We start from the raw sequence: 21,862 nt of genomic DNA on the forward strand, positions 1-21,862 counted from the left end.
GGATTACAGGTGCGAGCCACCGCGCCCAGCCCCAGAATACATTTTTAATCAAAATACCACAAACAACTCCTATACCTACAGGGACAGCAAAAATAATTGTAAAACCTTTTCTACAATCTGGCATAAAGAACAAATAAGCAAATTTAAGAAGGAGTCTTCAACTAGCTTCAGCAAAAGAAACCGTTTCTTCTTTAACTTCTGTAAATAATCTTACTTATTCCTTCAAAGTAGTTTATAATAATTTATAAATTATTAGTTTGTTTAAACTGTCACTAGATCTAATCCATCCAATGAAAGAGGAAGAGAAAGGATAACTGACCACCACAGGCATGCCTACTAGACTGAGTCCCGTGTTCCTAAAGTATGGGCAAACAACTATATAATCAGATGACTACTATCACACATAAAAAGCTACACATGGCAGGACACGTGGCTCATGCCTGTAATCCCAGCACTTTGGGAGGCTAAGGTGAGAGGATCACTTGAACTCAGGAGTTCCCTGGGCAACACAGGGAGACCCCATCTCTACTAAAAATACAAAAATCAGTCAGGTGTGATGGTGTTCACTTGTCGCCTGTAGTGCCAGTTACTCAGGAGGCTGAGGTGGGAGGATGGCTTGAGCCTACGAGTTGGAGGTTGCAGGGAGCAGAGATCACTGGAGCAGCCTGCGTAACACAGCAAGACCTGTCTCAAAAAAAAAAAAAAAAAAAAGCAAAAGAAAAGCTGTACATGTTGAGCATATGAAAAATTTAGTTATGTTTGTTTTGAGATGGAGTTTCGCTCTTGTTGCCCAGGTTGGTGTGCAATGGCACCATCTTGGCTCACTGCAACCTCTGACTCCCAGGTTTAAATGATGCTCCTGCCTCAGTCTCCGGAGTAGCTGGGATTACAGGCAGGCGCCACCACACCCGGCTATTTTTGTATTTTTAGTAGAGATGGAGTTTCTCCATGTTGGTGGCTGGTCTCAAACTCCCGATTTCAGGTGATCTGCCCGCGTCGGCCTCCCAAAGTGCTGGGATTACAGGCGTGAGCCACTGTGCCCGGCCCGAAATTTAGTTTTATAATGATTCAGTGATGTTTAATTATTAGAAAATAACTGTAATGTACTATAAGGCAGAAAGGGTAAGAATTCATATAAAATGATTGTAATTAATATTACTAAACTACAGCCAAACCAAACATTTAAAATTTTTTAATTTTCTCCTTTTCCTTTGTTGATGACCTAGCATTTAAAATCAGCATCAAATTATTCTGCCCTAAAACTTCATAGCTTTAAAAGTTCATCTTATTGAGACATTTATACGAAGATCTTAAATTGAATGTCTTACTATCAGGGGTTCCTACATCCCACCGTACTGGCCCAAGCTCCACTCTCTGGTCACCTGGACAGCCTCCTCGCTATGGTCTGAAAGATGGTCTCCCTTTCAAAATTTACAATGAGCTTAATCCCTATGGTGGTGGTACTGAGAGCTGGGACGTTTGGGGAGGTTTGGGGAGGCTTTGCCCTCATGAGTGAGACGAATTGCCCTTATAAATGGACTTTTCTTTTTTTTTTTTGAGACAGGGTTTCACTGTGTCACCCAGGCTGGAGTGCCATGGCACAATCATGGCTTATTGTAGCCTCAACCTGCTGGGCTCAAGTGATCCTCCCACCTCAACCTCCCAAGTTGCTGGGACTACAGACATGCACCACCAAATCCCCTTAATTTTAAAAAATTTTTTGTGGAGACAGGGTCTCTGTATGTTTCCCAGGCTGGTCTCAAACTCCTGGGCTCAAGTAATCCTCCTGCCTCAGCCTCCCAAAGTGCTGGGATTATAGGCATGAGCCACTGTGCCCAGCCAGTAATGGGCTTGACAGAGTGAGTTTGACCCTTTTGCCCTTTTTCCTCCTGCTATGTGATAATGCAGCAAGAAAACCCGTATCAGATGCTGGCATCTCCATCTTAATTTTCCCAACTTCCAGAACTGTAAGAAATATATTTCTCTTCTTTATAAATTACCAAATCTCAGGTGTTTTGTTATAGCAGCACAAATGAACTAAGACACTCCTTTAACCTCAAATTTAATTTGATCCTGGGGAGAAAACAGCCTTTTACTCTATCTCTTATAGCTGACGGGGAGGAAGTTAGTAAGAAGCCATCTGTAACTAGATAATTTCTTTATATGCTGAGGATGTAATTAGATTATTTATCCTCAAATGAGCAATCAGTTCCATTGTTTATCCACTGTTTTCTCAATAAGATCTTCTGCAAGGTATCAGGAGGAATATTGCTTAAAAATGAAAAGGTGAGCTGCTTCGGCAGGAAGCTCAAAAAGGGTGTGGAATGGAACAGGAGCTTTGGGAGCAAATTAGCTGCGTAGGCAAGTTAGCCATAGTAGAATCAGAAACTTGCTATTTATAAAGTTGGATGGATTTTCATTACTTGTTTTATCTTTGAGTTTTATTTTATTTATTATCTATTTATTTTTGAGACGGAGCTTTGCTCTGTCGCCCAGGCTGAAGTGCAGTGGCATGATCTTGGCTCACTGCAACCTCCGCCTCCCGGATTCAAGCAATTCTCCTGCCTCAGCCTCCTAAGTAGCTGAGATTACAGGTAAGTGCCACCATGCCCGGCTAATTTTTGTATTTTTAGTAGAGTCGGGGTTTCACCATGTTGGCCAGGCTGGTCTCAAACTCCTGACCTCAGGTGATCCACCTGCCTCGGCCTCCCAAAGTGCTGGGATTACACATGTAAGCCAGCGTGCCCGGCCTATCTTTGAATTTTATAAACACTCATTTCGCAATATGAATATAAAATAATATGTAAATCAGTAATACAAAAGAAGTTTGAAGAAGAAAATAAAGGTCATCCATAACTTCTCCACCATCATTTCTTCCATCCATAATTTACACAATTATGATTAGATAATCCAATGATTGGCTCACACTGGTAAAGACTTTTTGGAAAGTCTAGCATGGCTCTACAGTACTGAAGAGAACCAAGAACCAAGGAGTTAGGGCTTGGAAGGAAGAAGTGTATACTCCTGGAGGCCAGCATAGTGGTGATAGAGATAATTAACATGACAAAACTCCAAGAGGAAAGTAAGACTCAGGAAAACAGCTATGGCCACCTGTTCAGGCATTTCTTTTCACCCGGACACTTGCTTTCAAAAACATTTGTCTTCTTAAACCTTCAATAACTCATTCTTTTATTTTACAAAGGATATCATTCCTTTACAATCCTCTACCTACATCTTAATCATAGTATCCCGGGTGCTGAAGTTTGGAAGCAAGACCAGGATGGAATAAATTGTCCCCAAATAGATACAACCAAATAGACTTTCTGTTTTCCTGTTAACCTAACACAGAGTTGTAACAAAGAAAGATTAAAATACACTCAACGTAATTAGCTTTAAGGGCAGGGTGGACAAAATCTGAGAGAGTTTTTGAAGAGGAGAGAAGCAGATACAGTAAGTATCTCCGCATACCCAACATATGAGAATTTTAGGGCAGTGGAAAGGGATTGGGAAGGAATAAAAACACAGGAGAGCTGACCTGAGCTCAAGTTAAGAAGAGACCAGGTTAAGGCTTGGAGAAAATGGCCCACCAGCTGGGAAAATCCTTTCCCAAGCAGGCTAGGTTTGATTTGGGGGCGCAAACTAGAACAAGGTAATATCAGACATATTTTCTCTGCAGCATTCATTTAATGTATACTTATTGAGTATCTACCATTTGCTACTTGAATTAGATATGCTTTCAGCCCTGGAAGAGTATACATGTCTACAGCGGGAGAAAAATGAGTAAAGCAATGATGACAGTATAAAACGAAATACTATGGCAGGGTAGGTACCTGGGGCTTTGAGAGTACACAGGAGGGACAACTCTGCAAACAACCGCTGTGAGGTTTTTGAACCAGGCCTTTCACAGTTGCTGCCCACCACTCCCGGAGAAGATCTGTAAAGGAAAAAGATTACAGATTCTTCAGCTTGTGATTTCAAAGACAATTATATAGTACTATTTCCTCTACCTCTACAATTACACAGTACTATTTCAAAGACAATTATATAGTACTGAGAGGTGACAACGTGCTAGCAGTCCTCGCTCTCTCTCCGCGCCTCCTCGGCCTCGGCGTCCACTCTGGCCGCGCTCAAGCAGTGGCCGCGCTCAAGGAGCCCTTCAGCCGTCCGCTGCGCTGGAGGGGTCCCACTCTGGGACTGGCCGAGGCCGCAGCCGGCTCCCTCTCCTCGCAGGGAGGTGTGGAGAAAAAGGCGCGGGCGGGAGCCGGTGCTGCGCGCGGTGCTCACGGGCCGGCGCCGGTTCCGGGTGGGCGCTGGGCTAGGCGGGCCCGCACTCCCAGCGGCCGGCCGCGCCGCCGGCCACCAGCAGTAAGGGGCTTAGCACCGGGGCCAGCAGCTGCGGAGGGTGCCCCGGCTCCCCCAGCACTGCCGGCCTGCCCGCGCCGCAATCGAATTCTCGCCGGGCCTCACCCGCCTCCCCGCAGGGCAAAGCTCGGGACCTGCAGCCCACCATGCCTGAGCCCCCTCACCGTTGGCTCCCGCGCGGCTGGAGCCTCCCCGACGGGCGCCGCCCCCTGCTCCACGACGGCCGGTCCCATGGACCGCGGAAGGGCTGAGGAGTGCGGGCGTGGGGCGTGTGTCTGGCTGGCAGCTCCGCCAGCGGACCCACACCAGACCCACTAGGGAAGCCAGCTGGGGTCCTGAGTGGGGTGGGCACTTGGAGAACTTTTATGTCTAGCTAAAGGTTTGTAAATGCACCAATCAGCACTTTGTGTCTATCTCAAGGTTTGTAAACGCACCAATCAGCACCCTGTGTCTAGCTCAAAGTTTGTAAACGCACCAATCAGTGCTCTGTGTCTAGCTAATCTAGTGGGGACTTGGAGAACTTCTGTGTCTAGCTAAAGGATTATAAATGCACCAATCAGTACTCTGTGTCTCGCTCAAGGTTTGTAAACGCACTAATCAGCACCCTGTCAAAATGGGCCAATCAGCTCTCTGTAAAATGGGCCAATCAGCTCTCTGTAAAATAGACCAATCAGCAGGATGTGGGTGGGGTCAGATAAGGGAATAAAAGCAGGCAGCTGGCTTTTGTCCTCTTCCAGGCTGTGGAAATTTTTTTTTTTTTTTTTTTTTTTGCTGTTTGCAGTAATCTTCCTGCTGCTAGCTCTTTGGGTCTGTGCTGCCTTTATGGGCTCTAACACTTACCATGAAGGTTTGCAGCTTCAGTCCTGAAACCAGCAACACCACGAACCCACCAACTCCAGACACAGTACTATTTCTTCTACCCCCAAAGCCTAACTGCCATTATTTCTACTAGAATGCTATAAGCCTTACATTTAAAGATAAAAAATTTTCAAACACCTTCAAATTTTAAGAAAAATATGTCATAGCTAAAGTAATCCACACAAATTAATCTCAATTTTTTTCTCTTTCTGATAAGAGGGAATATGTGAGAGGGTCACTTGGGATAAGCCTTCTTTACTAGTAGTAGTAGTAGTAGTAGTAGTAGTAGTAGTAGTAGTAGTAGTAGTAGTATTTTGAGACAGAGTCTGGCTCTGTGGCCCAGGCTGGAGTGCAGTGGTGCAATCTCGGTTCACTGCAACCTCCGCCTCCCGCGCTCAAGCAATTTTCGGGCTCAAGCCTTCCGAGTAGCTGGGAATGCAGGGGCTCGCCACCATGCCTGGCTAATTTTTTTGTGTTTTAATAGAGATGGGGTTTCACCATGTTGGCCAGGTTGGTCTCGAAACCCTAGACTCCAGTTGATCCACCCGCCTCGGCGTTAAAAAGTGCTGGGATTATACAGGCGTGAGCCCTTGCGCCTCTCTGGGCCTTCTTTAAACACTTGGTAAATGTCCGCTGGAATTCTGAAGGAAAAGGACTGATTCCCAACTCCTGCAGTATTCTTCAAAAACACTAGGTGGTAGAAGCTCCACGGCATAGAATGTAAAGGACCTGGAGAGAAAACAATAACTGAACTTTTTTGGCCTTAAAAGTATTCACCTACTTTTTGTGTGTGTATGTGTGACAGAGTCTCGCTCTGTTGCCCAGGCTGGAGTGCAATGGCGCAGCTCACTGCAACCTCTGCCTCCTGGGTTCAAGCCATTCTCCTGCCTCAGCTTCTGGAGTAGCTGGGACTACAGGCATGTGCCACCATGCCTGGCTAATTTTTGTATTTTTAGTATTTTGTATTTTGTGTTTTAGTATTTTTAGTACAAAAATTGTACTGTTGGCCAGGCTGGTTTCAAACTCCTGACCTCAAGTGAACTACCCGCCTTTGCCTTCCAAAGTGCTGGGATTACAGGCGTGAGCCACCACGACCAGCTGTTAACTTACTTTATAATTTGGGTGATGCGAGCAAATTTTCCTTCTGTTCTGTGATACTACCTACTCATAAGTCGGGGGAAATATACAACCAAGATGCGTTTGATAAAGTTGGCTGTGCTCTCTGCCAACACTCCCGCTAAAATATTATTTGTAAACTGACCCCTGGGGTTTCTTCACCTATTTCCTCCCAACCCTCATGGCTTCTGAAATTTCCCCCTCTTCCTTCACCTCTCTTTTTGAGAAGGCTTAGGAATTTTATCCTCAGCAAGCTTATAAAATGCCAGAAGACCTAATTTAGGATTGTCCTTTTTCACCCAGGAAAAAGACTGGATTTGCAGACTAAGTGAATCATGCTATATGATCAATGAATTATCTCTTTTATCATTAGTTCTTGATTGATTGTGTTTTCAGGCTGTCGAGGAAAGGCAAGAATATGGCAGTTAAATCCGGATTTTGAAGTTAGATTGCCTGGATTCAAATCCAGGCTCAGTCATGGGCTGTGTGGCTTTGGGCCTGTGACTTAACCTATTTCTGTTTCCTCACTGTAAAGTGGAGATAATACTAGAATATATCTCATAAGGTTGTAGTGAGGATTAAATGAATTACTATATATAGCACTTACTGCCTGACACATAGTAAGCACTATGAAAGTGCTAGCTGCTGAGGCAGGAGAATAGGGAATTAGGGTAACCAAGGGTTAATGCATAAGCAAAACAACAGCAGGCGCAGATAGTTCTAGGCAAGATTAGGCAGCATACAGGCTACATCTTGGCTCCTGTGATAACAAGACAGAAGTTTCCGCTTCAATCTGTGATTGACTGCGGGGCAAGCCTCCACTTCAGCCTCTGATTGGTCGTAGGCCAATCCTTCATAGGGTGTAACCAACTGGAGGCCTCAAATGTTATGTAGGGGTGTTGCCCATGTTCTTTGGGCTTTATAAAAACCCTGGGGAGCATTTCAGTAGCGGGACTCTTGAGCTGCCTCTCGAAGCCCATTCCCACTCTGTGGAATGTACTTTCACTACGATGAATCTGTGTTTTCATTACTCTATTCTTTTGTTGCTTTGTCTTTTGTTGTTTCTTTCTTTTGTTACTTTGTGTATTTTGTTCAATTCTTTGTTCAACACGCCAAGAACCTGGACAATTCACAGTTAAGAACTTCCCACCCAGTAACATTACCATTATGGATTCCTCTTTCAATATTTTATTAAGAAATTACAGCAAATTAGTGTGTAGTGTTGTTGCAGAAAATAAACTAAATTCTATGCAAATATTTCAAGTTTGTTGGCTGAAAACCATTGCTGGTATTTCTGTGGAAATGAAGATCACAGAACAAATTACAATGTAAAAATAGTTTTAAAAAGTTAAATACATGAATTAGTTTAAAATGCAAGAACAAAGCAAAGCAAAAATTTGAAGAGAAAGTGAATAAAGTTTCCTAGACATCAAATGGTAAAATATCCCATATTGTTCCTGTTCAAAATCTTTAACCATTTAACCACCAGATACTATCCAAAATTATTTATCCCCCTACCATAGTCTTGAGTGTTTATGTCTGCCCACAATTCATATGTTGAAACTCTCATCCCCAAAATGATGGCATTAGGAGGTGGGGCAAGGCAATTAGGTCATGACAGTGGAGCCCTCCTGGATGGGATTAGTGCCCTTAGAAAAGAGACCCAAGAGAGATGCCACACTCCTACTACCATGTGAAGGCATAGCAAGATTATGCCTATGAACCAGAAAAAAAGTGTTCTTACCAGAAACCAAATCTGCCTTTATCTTGGACTTCCCAACCTCCAGAACTGTGGGAAATAATTTCTGTTGCTTATAAGCTACTCAGTTTATGGTATTTTGTTACAGCAGTCCAAATGAACTAAGATACCACCATGTATACATACATATATACACACTATATATGTGTATACGCACACATGTATACACACTATATATGTGTATACGCACACATGTATACACACTATATATGTGTATACGCACACATGTATACACACTATATATGTGTATACGCACACATGTATACACACTATATATGTGTATACGCACACATGTATACACACTATATATGTGTATATGCACACATGTATACACACTATATATGTGTATACGCACACATGTATACACACTATATATGTGTATACGCACACATGTATACACACTGTATACGCACACATGTATACACACTATATATGTGTATACGCACACATGTATACACACTATATATGTGTATACGCACACATATACGCACTATATGTGTATACGCACACATATACGCACACATATACGCACTATATGTGTATACGCACACATATACGCACTATATATGTGTATACGCACACATATACGCACTATATATGTGTATACGCACACATATACACTACATATGTGTATACACACACGTATATACACTACGTGTGTGTATACACACACGTATATACACTACGTGTGTGTATACACACACGTATATGCACTACGTGTGTGTATACACACACGTATATGCACTATGTGTGTGTATACACACACGTATATGCACTATGTGTGTGTGTACTCACACGTATATGCACTGTGTGTACACACACGTATATGCACTGTGTGTGTACACACACGTATATGCACGTGTGTGTACACACACGTATACGCACTATATGTGTGTACACACACGTATACGCACTGTGTGTGTACACACACGTATATGCACACTGTGTGTGTACGTATGTATATATACACATATAGTGTGTGTATATATGACTTTGATATATATTTCTATATGTCTTAGACATATAGATATACATATATGTATATATAGACATACACATATATGTATATATAGACATATATGATATTGGTCTTTTAAAATCTGGCTATAAAACTTTTCCCAGACATACTCCTCTATTCAGTGGGAACCACCTACTCTATTAAATTCTAGGACCCTTGCCTATTTAAATTCTTAACTCTTCTCAGGGCACACACAAGAATATACTTTATAAGACTTCTTTCCTGATCAGAGACAAAAGTGATTGGTCCATCCTTATTTACATCCTGCCTTACTCAGTAAGATATTTAAATCAGCTTTTGATGTGCATTAAAGCATAAGAAGCTTTTCAATTCTTTAACTATATTTTAATGTTAGACATAGTTTAAGCCAAAATGAACCTGAGGCCAGCTGACACCTTTTAACAAGCCCAAGTAGGGAGACTAATAAAAACAGCCTGTAAGGCCAGGTGCAGTGGCTCACATCTGTAATCCCAGCACTTTGGGAAGCCAAGGTGGGCAGATCACCTGAGGTCAGGAGTTTGAGACCAGCCCAGGCAACATGGTGAAACCCTGTCTCTACTAAAAATTCAAAAATTAGCCAGGTGTGGTAGTGCTCACCTGTGGTCCCAGCTACTTGGTAGGCTGAGGCACGAGAATCGCTGGAACCCAGGAGGCGGAGGTTGCAGTGAGCCGAGATCGCACCACTGCACTCCAGCCTGGGCAATAGAATGAGACTCTGTCTCAAAACAACAACAACAAAACAGCTTGTAAGGCACTTTTGTCTATTGCCGACAGGTATGCAAAATGGAACAACCTTTTAGAAGAACTGGACAAGATCTAGCAATGTTGATGTCATCCACCCTGGCCCAGCAATTCCACTTCTAAAAAGCCATTTCCTAAATACAAACTGACAAATGCACAAGGCAGTTCATCACATTCATTATTTGTAAAGGCAACGGTCTGAAAACAACTCAAATGTCCATCAGTAGACTAGTTAAAAAACCTATGGTATATCCACACAGCAAAGTGCTGTGCAACTGTAAAAAACAGTAAGAATGATGGAAAAATCTCCAGAACATATTAAGTGAAAAAAAGTGTTTTTGTAGTATGCTATCCTTTTTGTAAGAAAATGGAGAAAATGGTATTTTATTTTAAAAATGAAACAATGAAACCAACATCTAATAAAAGTTATTACCTATAGAGAAATAAACTGAACATGGTGGAAAAGATGAAAATGCAGAAAAAATTTCTGTGAATGCATCTTGTCATATAGTTTCTACTCTAGAGTCAAGTGAATATTATATGTAATTAAAAATTAAATCAAAAAGTATATCCCTAAAAATTAAAAGCTGAATCAAAATAACCTAACTATACATTCATTAGGTTATTAACCAAAGAAAAGGATTACTTCATTTGACTCTAAAGCCAGTGTTCATATCATACATCCTTGTAAAATATAATTTAAGGATGGAATAATAACAGTCTTAACTTTTGGTCTTATTATTTATTGGTATTATTTATAGCTATATCAGTATTGCTAATTTGAAACTATTATACATATGTTGTAAGATAAATCAAATAGGTAATTATGTCAATGTTGCTAGACCAATATTTTCAGACTAAAAAAAGATATATGGCCGGGCGCAGTGGCTCACGCCTGTAATCCCAGCACTTTGGGAGGCCAAGGCAGGTGGATCACGAGGTCAGGAGATGGAGACCATCCTGGCTAACAGGGTGAAACCCCGTCTCTACTAAAAATACAAAAAATTAGCCGGGTGTGGTGGTGGGCACCTGTAGTCCCAGCTACTCGGGAGGCTGAGGCAGGAGAATGGCATGAATCCAGGAGGCAGAGCTTGGAGGGATTGGAGTGAGCCTAGTTTGCGCCGCTGCACTCAAGCCTTCCAGCCTGGGAGACAGCGAGACTCCGTCTCAAAAAAAAAAAAAAAAAAAAAAAAAAGATATATTAAAATCAAAGCATTTAAGTAAAAGCCCTTTACCTCTCTCTTAAAAATTAAAAAAATAAAAAATAAAGTATTTCCTGACTCTGCCTACTGAATAGCCTACAAGCAAGGACAAATGAGAAAGCACCCCTAGCACCCATACTGGGATCTCTAAATACCTTTCCCTAGCAGAAGGTATCATGGGCCCTTAAAGGAATAGGTGATTCTGGATTTGGGGAAGAAAATGCAAAAGAACTAAAACGCAAGGATGCCTGAATTTGATACCTGAATTGTGGTTACAGGAGAGAATATCTTTTTTCTTAAGACACATACACTGAAGTATTAAAGCATAAAAGGACATAATGTATTCAACTGACTTTCAAATGGCTTGAAAAAAATGAGAAAACATTATAAAAACAAATGAAGCCAAATGCTCAAAATTGGTTAATCTTGGAAAAAGATACAAGAGTTTTAACAACTTTTCTGTATATTTGACAATATTTTAAATTATTTCAAATAATTTAATAATTTGTTGGTACTTTTTTTTAAAAAAAGAAAGGAAACTTTCAATGGAACTTAGTAGGTATCCACAGGACTAAGATGGACAATTAATTGAAACGCATGTATTGAAACAGATATGTAAAAATTTTTGGTTTCATGATACTTAATCATCGTTGGAGGTTGCTAGGTCACCAGTTCATTACTCTGAAGATTGAGAAAGGAATGAGTTAAACATTTTCCCCTGCCATTCTTGTATATAATGTATCTCAGAGTAACCAGATAAGTGATGGATGAGGAAGTGCTTTCCTTTATAGGATTCCAGCTAATAAATGCAGAAGAAATGACAGAATTGGAAAAATCAACATTTGTAACTCCTAATGTAGTATTAGGTTTGGTGCAAAAGTAACTGCGGTCTTTGCCGTTACTTTAAAAGGCAAAGAGCACAATTACATTGGCACCAACCTAATAACAGATCCAGTTGTGGCCATCAAGAGCCGCTAAAACCATCAGGAGAGAGTTTGATGGGGAACTTGATAATGGAGGGATCAGGTTAACACCTGAAACTCACGCCTAAAAATTAATCCTAACATAACTAAAAGTGAGATAACCAGACATAATATACCTTATGATGCAATGCAATAGGAAATATATACTGCATCAATTATGCTTGACAAAAAAAAAAGAACATGAATCTAAACAAAAGTCTACATCCACCTATACCAATTAAAAAAAAAAAAACAAAATCCAGCATGTGCGGCAATCTACTAGGCAAATGGCCTAATTTCCTCAACAAATACATGGCATGAAGAAAAGGGGGTGAGAGGTAGTGACTGGTAGAGATTAAAAGGGATTTAAGAGACATAACAGTCAAATACAATGAATAAACCTCATTTAGACCCAGAATTAAAGCAACCAATGGTAATCAAAAAAATTTTTGAGATAATCATGGAAGTTTGAATATAGACTAGGTACTAAATATTAACAAAAGGAGTAACTTTTCAGTGTGAATATATCAGTGTGGCTTATAGAAAAGTTTTTTGTTATTTTTAGAATAAAATTTTAAAGTGCCCTTATCAGTTAGAGAAGCAGCCTCATTTATTTACTGGTTATATCACATGATGTCTGGGATTTTCTTTAAAATATTCCAGCAAAAACAAAAGTGGAGTGAATAGATGAAATAGGATTAGCAAAATGTCGTTAATAGTTGACGCTGGGAGATGGGTGTGTGAAGGTTTGATTTCTATTAAAAAGGAAAAAAATAAAAAGCCTGGAAGACATATCAAAACTCACTTGAGCTGTTCTAATACATATTGTCTTTTCATCACACCACTCAATTTTACTCCTAGACTTGAGTTCTGGCTCTGCACTGGAGGGTTTTGTTTTTTTTGTATTCCATTACCAGTCTATTGCTGACTCCTAAAATCTACTCATTACAGTTTTCCACATTAGAGTTGAAACTTCCACCCCTATCGGGGACTGTTGTGTGGTGGGGGGAGGGGGGAGGGGGGAGGGATAGCATTAGGAGATATACCTAATGCTAAATGAGGAGTTAATGGGTGCAGCACACCAACATGGCACATGTATACATATGTAACAAACCTGCACATTGTGCACATGTACCCTAAAACTTAAAGTGTAAAAAAAAAAACCTACTGCAGCAGGAAAAAAAAAATCAACATATAAACATTTTTCTTATTTGCCTGAAAAAAAAAAAAAAGAAAAAGAAACTTCCACCCCTATTACTGCCGCAAAGGAGAGGACCATCTAGTAATTTTATGAAAGAACCCAAGAGACATAACTAGACCTCTGCCAGACTAGCACTTTTCTCTATTCTCCCTTCCAGGGGGAAAAAAAATCTGAGGTGACTTTTACATTCCTCTAGTGGATTGTGGGATATGTCTTTAAACTCCTTTAAATAACTCCTTTACACCTTCCACCATGTCTTACACATACTAAACTCTCAATACTGTCAGCTGACCAATTTTACAATGACTTCTGGGTAATGTGAAAGCTATTTCTGCATGCATTAGAATAAAAAGGCAGAACTAAAAAAGCATCTATGTGGCCAAGAAATCTCAATTTCAATATTTTAATGTGTACTCCATTCAAAATGCATTATTTACATTTTCTGTGTCATCTATAATACATTTTAAACACTTCAGGATATGTCTGTTAAGTTCCAACTTCAACTCTAGGAGTTGCTCTCATCAAGAATGCAGTTGACGTCCTTAATATCAAAAGAAAGGCAATCAGTGTATCAAAAAGATGTCTGCACTCCCATGTTGATTGCAGCACTAGTCACAATAGCCAAGATACAGAATCAATCTAAGTGTGCATCAGTGGTTGAATGGATAAAATGTGGTACATATGTACAATGGACTATTCAGCCATAAAAAGAATAAAATCCTGTCATCTGAAACAATAGGATAGAAATGAAGGACATTATGTTAAGTGAAATAAGCCAGACAAATATTGCACGCCCTCACTCATATAGGAGCAATAAAAACTTGAACTCATGGAGGAAGAGAATAGAATGATGATTACCAGAGACTGGGAAGGGTAGTGGGGAAAAGGGAAAAGAGGGGATGGTTAATGGGTACAAAAATACAGTTAAATGGAATAAGACCTAGTGTTTGGCAACACACACGGGGCCTGTGGGCGGGGACAAAGGAAGGGAGAGCATCAGGATAAGTAACTAACGCATGTGGAGCTTAATACCTAGGTGATGTGTTAATAGGTGCAGTAAACCACCATGGTATACGTTTACAAATGTAACAAACCTGAGGTCTTCCACATGTATCCTGGAACTTATAATAAAATAATTAAAAAAAAAAAATCTAGTGTTCGGTAGCACAATAGGGAAACTATAGTTAACATTAATTTATTGCATATTTCAAAATAATGAAAAGAGTAGAATTGGAATGTTCCTAACACAAGTGATAAACGTTTGGGGTGATGGATACCCCAGTTACCCATTTGATCACTGCATATTTTGTATCAAAATACCATCTGTACCCCATAAGTATGTACAACTATTATGTATCATAGCAAATTATTTTTATAATTTTTTAAAAGACTGGAGTTAACAGGTGGCTAGCTAGCATTCTATCTAGGAAATTCATGCTGAAAGCAACTTCAAGTACTCCTGTTATCTATCCATAATCTAATCAGTATCCAATGCTTTGTTAATTAGCATATTAAATGTCGGGAGCATTTCTTGGGGAAGTGGCTCATCGACTACAATATCAAAAAGTTGCTCTTGACCTGGCATGGTGGCTCTTGCCTAGAAATCCAGAAATCCAGCACTTTCAGAGGCCGAGGTGGGAGGATGACTTGAGGCAAGGAGTTCCAGAACACCCTGGCCAACATAGCGAGATCTCATCTCTACAAAATAAAAATTAAAAAAATTAGCCAGGTGGTGGCCCACACCTGTACTTCCAGCTACTCAGGAGGCTGAGGCAGTAGGATCATTTGAGTCCAAGAAATGGAGGCTGCAGTGAGTGGCCAGTCTTGGCACAGTGGCCAAGACTGTGCCACTGCCACTGCACTCTAGCCTGTGCAACAAAGTGAGACTATCTCAAAAAAAAAAAAAAGAAAAAAGGAAAGTTACTTTTACTCACAAAGACTGAATCCATTCAGGCCTGTAATTTACCACTTCCTAAGAAAAGGCACCCAAGTCTCAACTGCTTGTTTCTTTGATTGCTGGTTACCCGATGCTGACCATAAAAGTAATGAAATCCTCTTGGATATTACTATGTCTGCCTCGAGTAAACCTTTCTTAAAGGGCTGGTTAGAGAATCTAAAAGAACAGAAAGCTGGGACTGCAATGGGCTTACTGAACACTTTTACTCCTGTTATACTTATGAATGTTTCTTTAGTAAACGTCTGAATGTGTGGCAGAATTTGGCCTATGACATATTTTCTTTTTTTTTGAGATGGAGTCTTGCTCTGTTGTCCAGGCTGGAATGCAATGGCGCCATCTCGTCTCACTGCAACCTCTGCCTCCCAGGTTCAAGCGATTCCCCTGCCTCAGCCTCCTAAGTAGCTGGGATTACAGGCATACGCCAACATGCCCAGCTAATTTTTGTATTTTTAGTAGAGACGGGGTTTCAGCATGTTGGCCAGGCTGGTCTCAAACTACTGACCTCAGGTGATCCGCCCGCCTCAGCCTCCCAAAGTGCTGGGGTTACAGGTGTGAGCCACTGAGCCAGGCCGGGCCTAAGACATGTTTTCACTGTAACCTGCTAATGAAGATGTAAAGGAGTGACTACTCTATGGCTACTACCTATCCATGCATAAAACCCTAAGAGCTGAGCATGACAAAGTTAGCTTGGTTCAGTTCACAATTATCATATGACATATACAAAGTAGATTTTTCATTTTTATTTTAAACATTTTACATTAAATGAAATTTAACCATAATAATTACAGAACATTACCACAATAATACACACAAATAACCTTTAAAATAAAAAAGAATACAATTCTTAACTAGTTAAATGACACTTTAGTGTGTAAACATAAATAAAATAAAACCCTGATGCTAAAAAGGTACATGTTCAGAGGTAAAATACATATACAAAAACATTTAAACTAACATAATCCACAACTAGATCACATTCTTTGCAAGAGAGTACAAATATTAGTACTCTACAGCTACAAAATTTCAGAATCCTGTTAAAATCAAAACCGTTGCTGGTTTATAATACACAGCACAATTCATAAGGCAAAAATATAGGCATTATCATCCAGTTCTTTAACTTCACTTGTATTTTAAGGCAAACTTGGAACTTTTTGCTTAGTATTTAAAAATAAATGGGACTTACACATGATAACTTGACAAAATTAACAATAAGTTATCTCTAGTAAAGATGTATAATATAAAAGACATATGGATAACAATTTTTCTCTCTGCAGAGATGTAAACTGGATTTTTATTTGACTGCATATTCACACCAGTAGGAAAATTTGTAAACCTATTGTATTAAAAATGTATTGTATTCCTCACTCTTTTCAAATGTGTATCAACACCAAATCAATGTACTGTAAGTGAAAATCCAGTACATATCCAGCCATGGAATAATTGTTATCTAATTAAATCATGTCTAATTAAAGTGCTGTTTACAAAGAGAAAAAAGGTTAAGAAGTAGAACTGGATGTTAACTTGACATGTGACATCTTATAATCCCTTAACTTTTAGACTACAGAGGTTATGAGGTTATCACAAGTTTACTGAACTTTAAGCAGTAAGTGTTTATTGTAGAATCTGATTTTCCTGAAAATGAGCACTTAGGTGACAATATCAGGAATCCAACACCAAAAATGAAAATAAACACAACATGTACATATATTTCTCTCAATGTCAGCCAGAGTCTTGATACTACAGGAAATATATATATTTAAAATTTCTATAGTTTTCTTACTAGAAAATACATTATCCAATTCTAGGAGATTTGGAGTTCTATAAATATTAGGTTTTTTAATATTTCTTTTTCATGCCAATAAAACCTAATTGGATACTAAGGAATTGCCTATGCATAAACTAGGTCTCTAATCACTTCTTATGATGTCAGAGATAAGGAATTAGATTCATCCTTCACCAAAATAGTTATTAGGGTCTCTCCCACTATATTTTACTCTCTTTGAGTGAAAAACAGTATATCTCTCTAGCTCCCACAGCATCTAACAGAATATCTCATACATATAGCAAACCCTCCATATGTGTTAAATTATCAAAATAAAATTTCAAAACCTAATGCCATTTTCCTATCACTTGATACCACTTCCTATAATTTAATATTCACTCACATTTAAAACAATAACAGCAATAACACAATTTATAAATATCCTTGGAGCTACATTAAAAGCCACTTACATTCTATTACAACATCCAATGATTATTGAATAGCCAAAGGTGCCTAACAGATTAAGTTGTTATAATTATAGAAGGCAAGTATCTTGCAACTGATTACATTAATTTCTATTTCCCGGTGCTGCTCTTTTCCAAAATATTTCTGGGAAATCTTAAATAGCTTTTCTCTTCTTGCCTGAATATGTAAAATTATTTCTAATACTTTTAATCCTGAGGATTTATAACCAAACATTTTGATCCTTTTTAACATAGAAACATGTGGCTTTAAATTCACAATTTGTCAGCAGAGTGTTCATAATGAAACTTCTCACAAATTTGTAAAAGAAGGCGCTAATGTAAACATATTAGTTGTCAGGTCAGATTAGTAGCTCTGGTTGTTACGAATAATACAGTAGGTTAAGCAATCCTAAAATAAATATACTTCTAAATTTTGAACATTTTTCCTTTTCCTTTCACAGATTTTCATAATTTGTTCACTGGTGTATGGCTCCTACTACTACTGCCCAAGATATTTCACATTTAGTCTTCATCAAGATGAAATTTAGATTTTTCAAAAACAATGACCAGTGTATGTTTTTGATCTAATTTACCAAATGATTATACACTAATTTGATAGTGGAGATGATACATGAGTAAAATATTGTTAAAATACAATGTATAGAATAGATGTGTTTATAATTAAAATAATTTTTTTTTTTTTGAGGTGGAGTTTCACTCTTGTTGCCCAGGCTGGAGTGCAATGGTGCAAGCTCGGCTCACTGCAACCTCTGCCTCCTGGGTTCAAGTGATTCTCCTGCCTCAGCCTCCCAAGTAGCTGGGATTACAGGTACCTGCCACAACGCCCAGCTAATTTTTTGTATTTTTAGTAGAGACGGGGTTTCACCATGTTGGCCAGGCTGGTCTCGAACTCCTGACCTCAGGTGATATACCCGCCTTGGCCTCTCCAAGTGCTGGGATTACAGGCGTGAGCCACTGCGCCCGTCCTAAAATCATTTTCCACAGTCTTTCAAATTCCCTTATCTTTTGGGAATAGGGGATTAAAAATAGTATAATAGGATATATTTAATAATTTGATTGCTATAAACAAAGAAAACTGAATTGGGGATTTAAAACTAAATATGTGATGAATCTATTTTAAACTGCTTTTCTTTAAATAAAGTCTGGGCCAACTACAATAGTGCACCTATTTCTATGCAATAGATTTATTCAAACCAATGAAAAAGTTATTGCTATATATTATTATGTTATTCAGACAAGCAACATAGAAAATACTCAGACTATCACTTGTTATTAGTTGCTCCTGTTGAGTTCTAAATTAGAAGAGACTAAAAATCACTTGCAAGGTTTTATAATCTGTGCAAATATTCATAAAGCATGATACTACATTTATGATTAAAAATGATTTTACATAGTTTTGTAGTATATATTCAAATCTACAACTGGCAGTTTATGGAAGAACAAAGAACTGTAAATTGCCCGGCTATAGTATTCAAGAAATAAACATATATACTAACAAATGAACCTATGTTTTATAATTACAAATGGCTTCTTAACAATAGTCTAGAACATTATGGCACTTAAGAATATAATATGAATTTTTTTCTCAGGAAAAATTATCTTGCGGAGACTTTATAAGGAGATCGCAGACAGGTTTAAAAAAAAATCAAGGAAAAGAAAATCAAATGACTACGGTTCCAAAATACAAGTACCGACATAATAATAAAATGCAAGTGAATGTGTTTAAGACTAACAGACATTTACTAAAACATGCTAAAATCAAATAAGTTAACCACTTTCTTTAAATAAGCTGTCACTGGCTACAGCAAACAATTTTGCTTTAAAAGATCATTTCTTTAATCAAAGTAGAACTCAACTTAGAACTATTACTCAAGTAAACATCGAGTTCCAGTTTTCCTCAATAACCTTAAAATATTCAGTTACCTAAGAAATGTACAAAGTAATGCATAACTGCCTAGTGCTTTATATTTAATGCATGTATTTCTGTTTTTAAGAAAGACATGTAATATCTAGCACAAGAAGAAAGAAGATCAAAAGTGTAACTTTCTTTAAATCACTATTCAGGAACCATGACAAGCATAACACAGGCCATTCTGATGATTTTTGGATGTTAACATTGGCGTAATCACTAACATTTTTAATAAGCACAAATGAATCAAGCCATTAAAAATGCAAAAGACTATCAAAACATGTCATGCATATCTCATACTGAACATCCAAAAGGACATCAGTTATAGCCTTGTTATAAATCCTACAGTTAGCACCATTTTATATCTGAACACTTTGAAAAAGCAAAGATCTTAAAAAACTAAAATTATAAGGATATATGAAAAAAATTAATATGCACTAAGAATGGTACTAAACACTGCTCAAATATTTACATCAGCACTGGGAGGCCTGCTGTACTACTGAAGAAAAACTGAAACACCTGATATGCTTAAACTCCTATCCATGCTAACCATAGCATAGATAGGTAATTAAATTCATCCAACGTTAACCTGCCCATATACAAAAGGCATAAACAGTAAATATCTGATTTCCTAAAATAGGGCCCCAAATAGCATGATAATAAAAGCAATTGTCTTAAAAATTTATTACATCCGTAGCCCTAAAACCATTTAGCAGGAAAGTATTCAGATGACTACCTATTGGCATGTTATTTACAACCTTTAAAAGTACCAAAATAAAAAGCAGCCCTTTGTTTGTTTTAAAACAAATGAAAAATGTGAAGCATTTACATCCAAGAAGCAGTATCGGCACTCTGTCCATTCATTCAATACACTCAAGCACCTAAAGCATCGCTCATCCTAGAAAATCATGGTTATCAGGGAAGGAGAGCTAAAATTAAAAAAAAAAAAAAAAGCAGCCACGTTTTGTCTACATGTACACTTATGAACATAAAACTAGTACATCTCAGTCTTGGGGGAAAAAGTGCAGAATTCAATTGGCAAAGTCTTTACTTTTTTTTTTTCTCTTTTTTCTTTTTGATTATTGATTTACTGTGTAATCAAGAGCAACCAAAACTACTTCTCAATTAAAAGTACCCAACAAAACTTTTGAGCCTTCATGCTACTTCAAGTTAAAAAGAAAGCAATGCAGCTTGTGGGTTTCAGAAAACTGGGCCATCCGGATGTTCATGCAGTACAAGTTTCACCACCATACTATTTCCGAGAGTTCACATTTGTCAAAGTGCAGTTAACCCAAAGTTGCAGCGACAGTATATCATGCCAGCTGAATCCAGCCACGTATCTGAGATAGGATCATATTTCTGCACTGTATTCAGATAGGAAGACCCTGAGTGACCACCGACGACATAAAGGTAGTTATCGATTACAGCAGCACCAACTCCTAGGAAAGGTTGGCAAAAAGAAGATAGAAACATGTTAACCATGAAGTATACTTTTTCTCACTAAAAATAAATTTGTATTTTAATGTTTTATTAAAATACATTTTAACAATCTATTATTAATTATACAGGCAATATACAGTAGTCCTCCCTTTATCTGAGTTTTTGCTTTCCATGCTTTCAGTTACCTGAAGTCAACCATGACTAGAAAATAGGGAGTACTATACAGTAAGATATTTTGAGGGAGACCACATCCACATAACTTTTATTACAATATATTGTTACAATTGTTCTATTCTATTATTGTTGTTGCTAATCTCTTACTGCGCCTAATTTACAAACTAAACCTTATCATAGATATATATGTATAGGAAAAAATATTACATATATAGGGTTTGGTACTATCTGCAGTTTCAGTCCACTGGGGGTCTTGGAATATATATCTCCTGTGGGTATGGGGGGCCTACTGGAGCAATATGAGCTTGATGGAAAAACAAAATCCTTAAAATAAAAGTAAGAGTTACTGAGGTGAGAGGATGGCTGGAGGCCAAAAGTTTGAGGCAGCGGTGAGCTATGACTGTTCCACTGTACTCCTGCCTGGCTCGACAGCCTAGGACCCTGTCTAGACACTGAAATAAAATAAATAAAAGCAAGAGTTGAAGTCTTCCTTTACCTCTCCTCTCTAATCCTACTCTTCCTTTCCCTTCACTACAGGAAAATGGAGTATATATCTTTCCATAGGCTATTTTTTTTAAATTTCATTTCATTCTAGAAAAATCATTTTATGAGGTTTTCAAATACATTGAAATATTTAAAATATATTAAATGACATAATTTATGCTTCTAAAAATTCTACTTTAGATATTATCTTATATAGTTCTAAAAAGAAACAGTTTACTCCAATTTTTAAAGTTCTCATTGTTTCTGTGGCTTTCCCTCTCAAGGATACAAAAGAAACAAATTATAGTAAACACTAAAACAGTTCATTTCAGCTTGTCTTTTCAGTTTCTCTTGCATGTTTGTTTCAAAAGGTTCTTTAATCCTAAATATAGGTTGAACATCCAATACCCAAAAAATATGAAATCCAAAGTGC

General features: G+C 38.3%; 1 protein-coding gene across 4 annotated transcripts in view; it reads right to left on the bottom strand.

The window, feature by feature from the left end:
* Positions 1 to 15,894: 15,894 nt before the first annotated feature.
* The window catches only part of KLHL28 (kelch like family member 28), a 38,494-nt gene continuing 32,526 nt past the window's right edge, over positions 15,895 to 21,862 (bottom strand). For all 4 annotated transcript variants that reach the window (XM_003831757.6, XM_008957135.5, XM_008957136.5 and 1 more), the window contains one exon: positions 15,895 to 20,771. In XM_003831757.6, the coding sequence (XP_003831805.1) occupies positions 20,608 to 20,771 (164 nt within the window). In that variant the 3' untranslated portion in view covers positions 15,895 to 20,607. The remainder of the gene's footprint in view (positions 20,772 to 21,862) is intronic.

Source organism: Pan paniscus, chromosome 15 (genome assembly GCF_029289425.2).
Source record: "Pan paniscus chromosome 15, NHGRI_mPanPan1-v2.0_pri, whole genome shotgun sequence".
Taxonomy (NCBI): domain Eukaryota; kingdom Metazoa; phylum Chordata; class Mammalia; order Primates; family Hominidae; genus Pan; species Pan paniscus.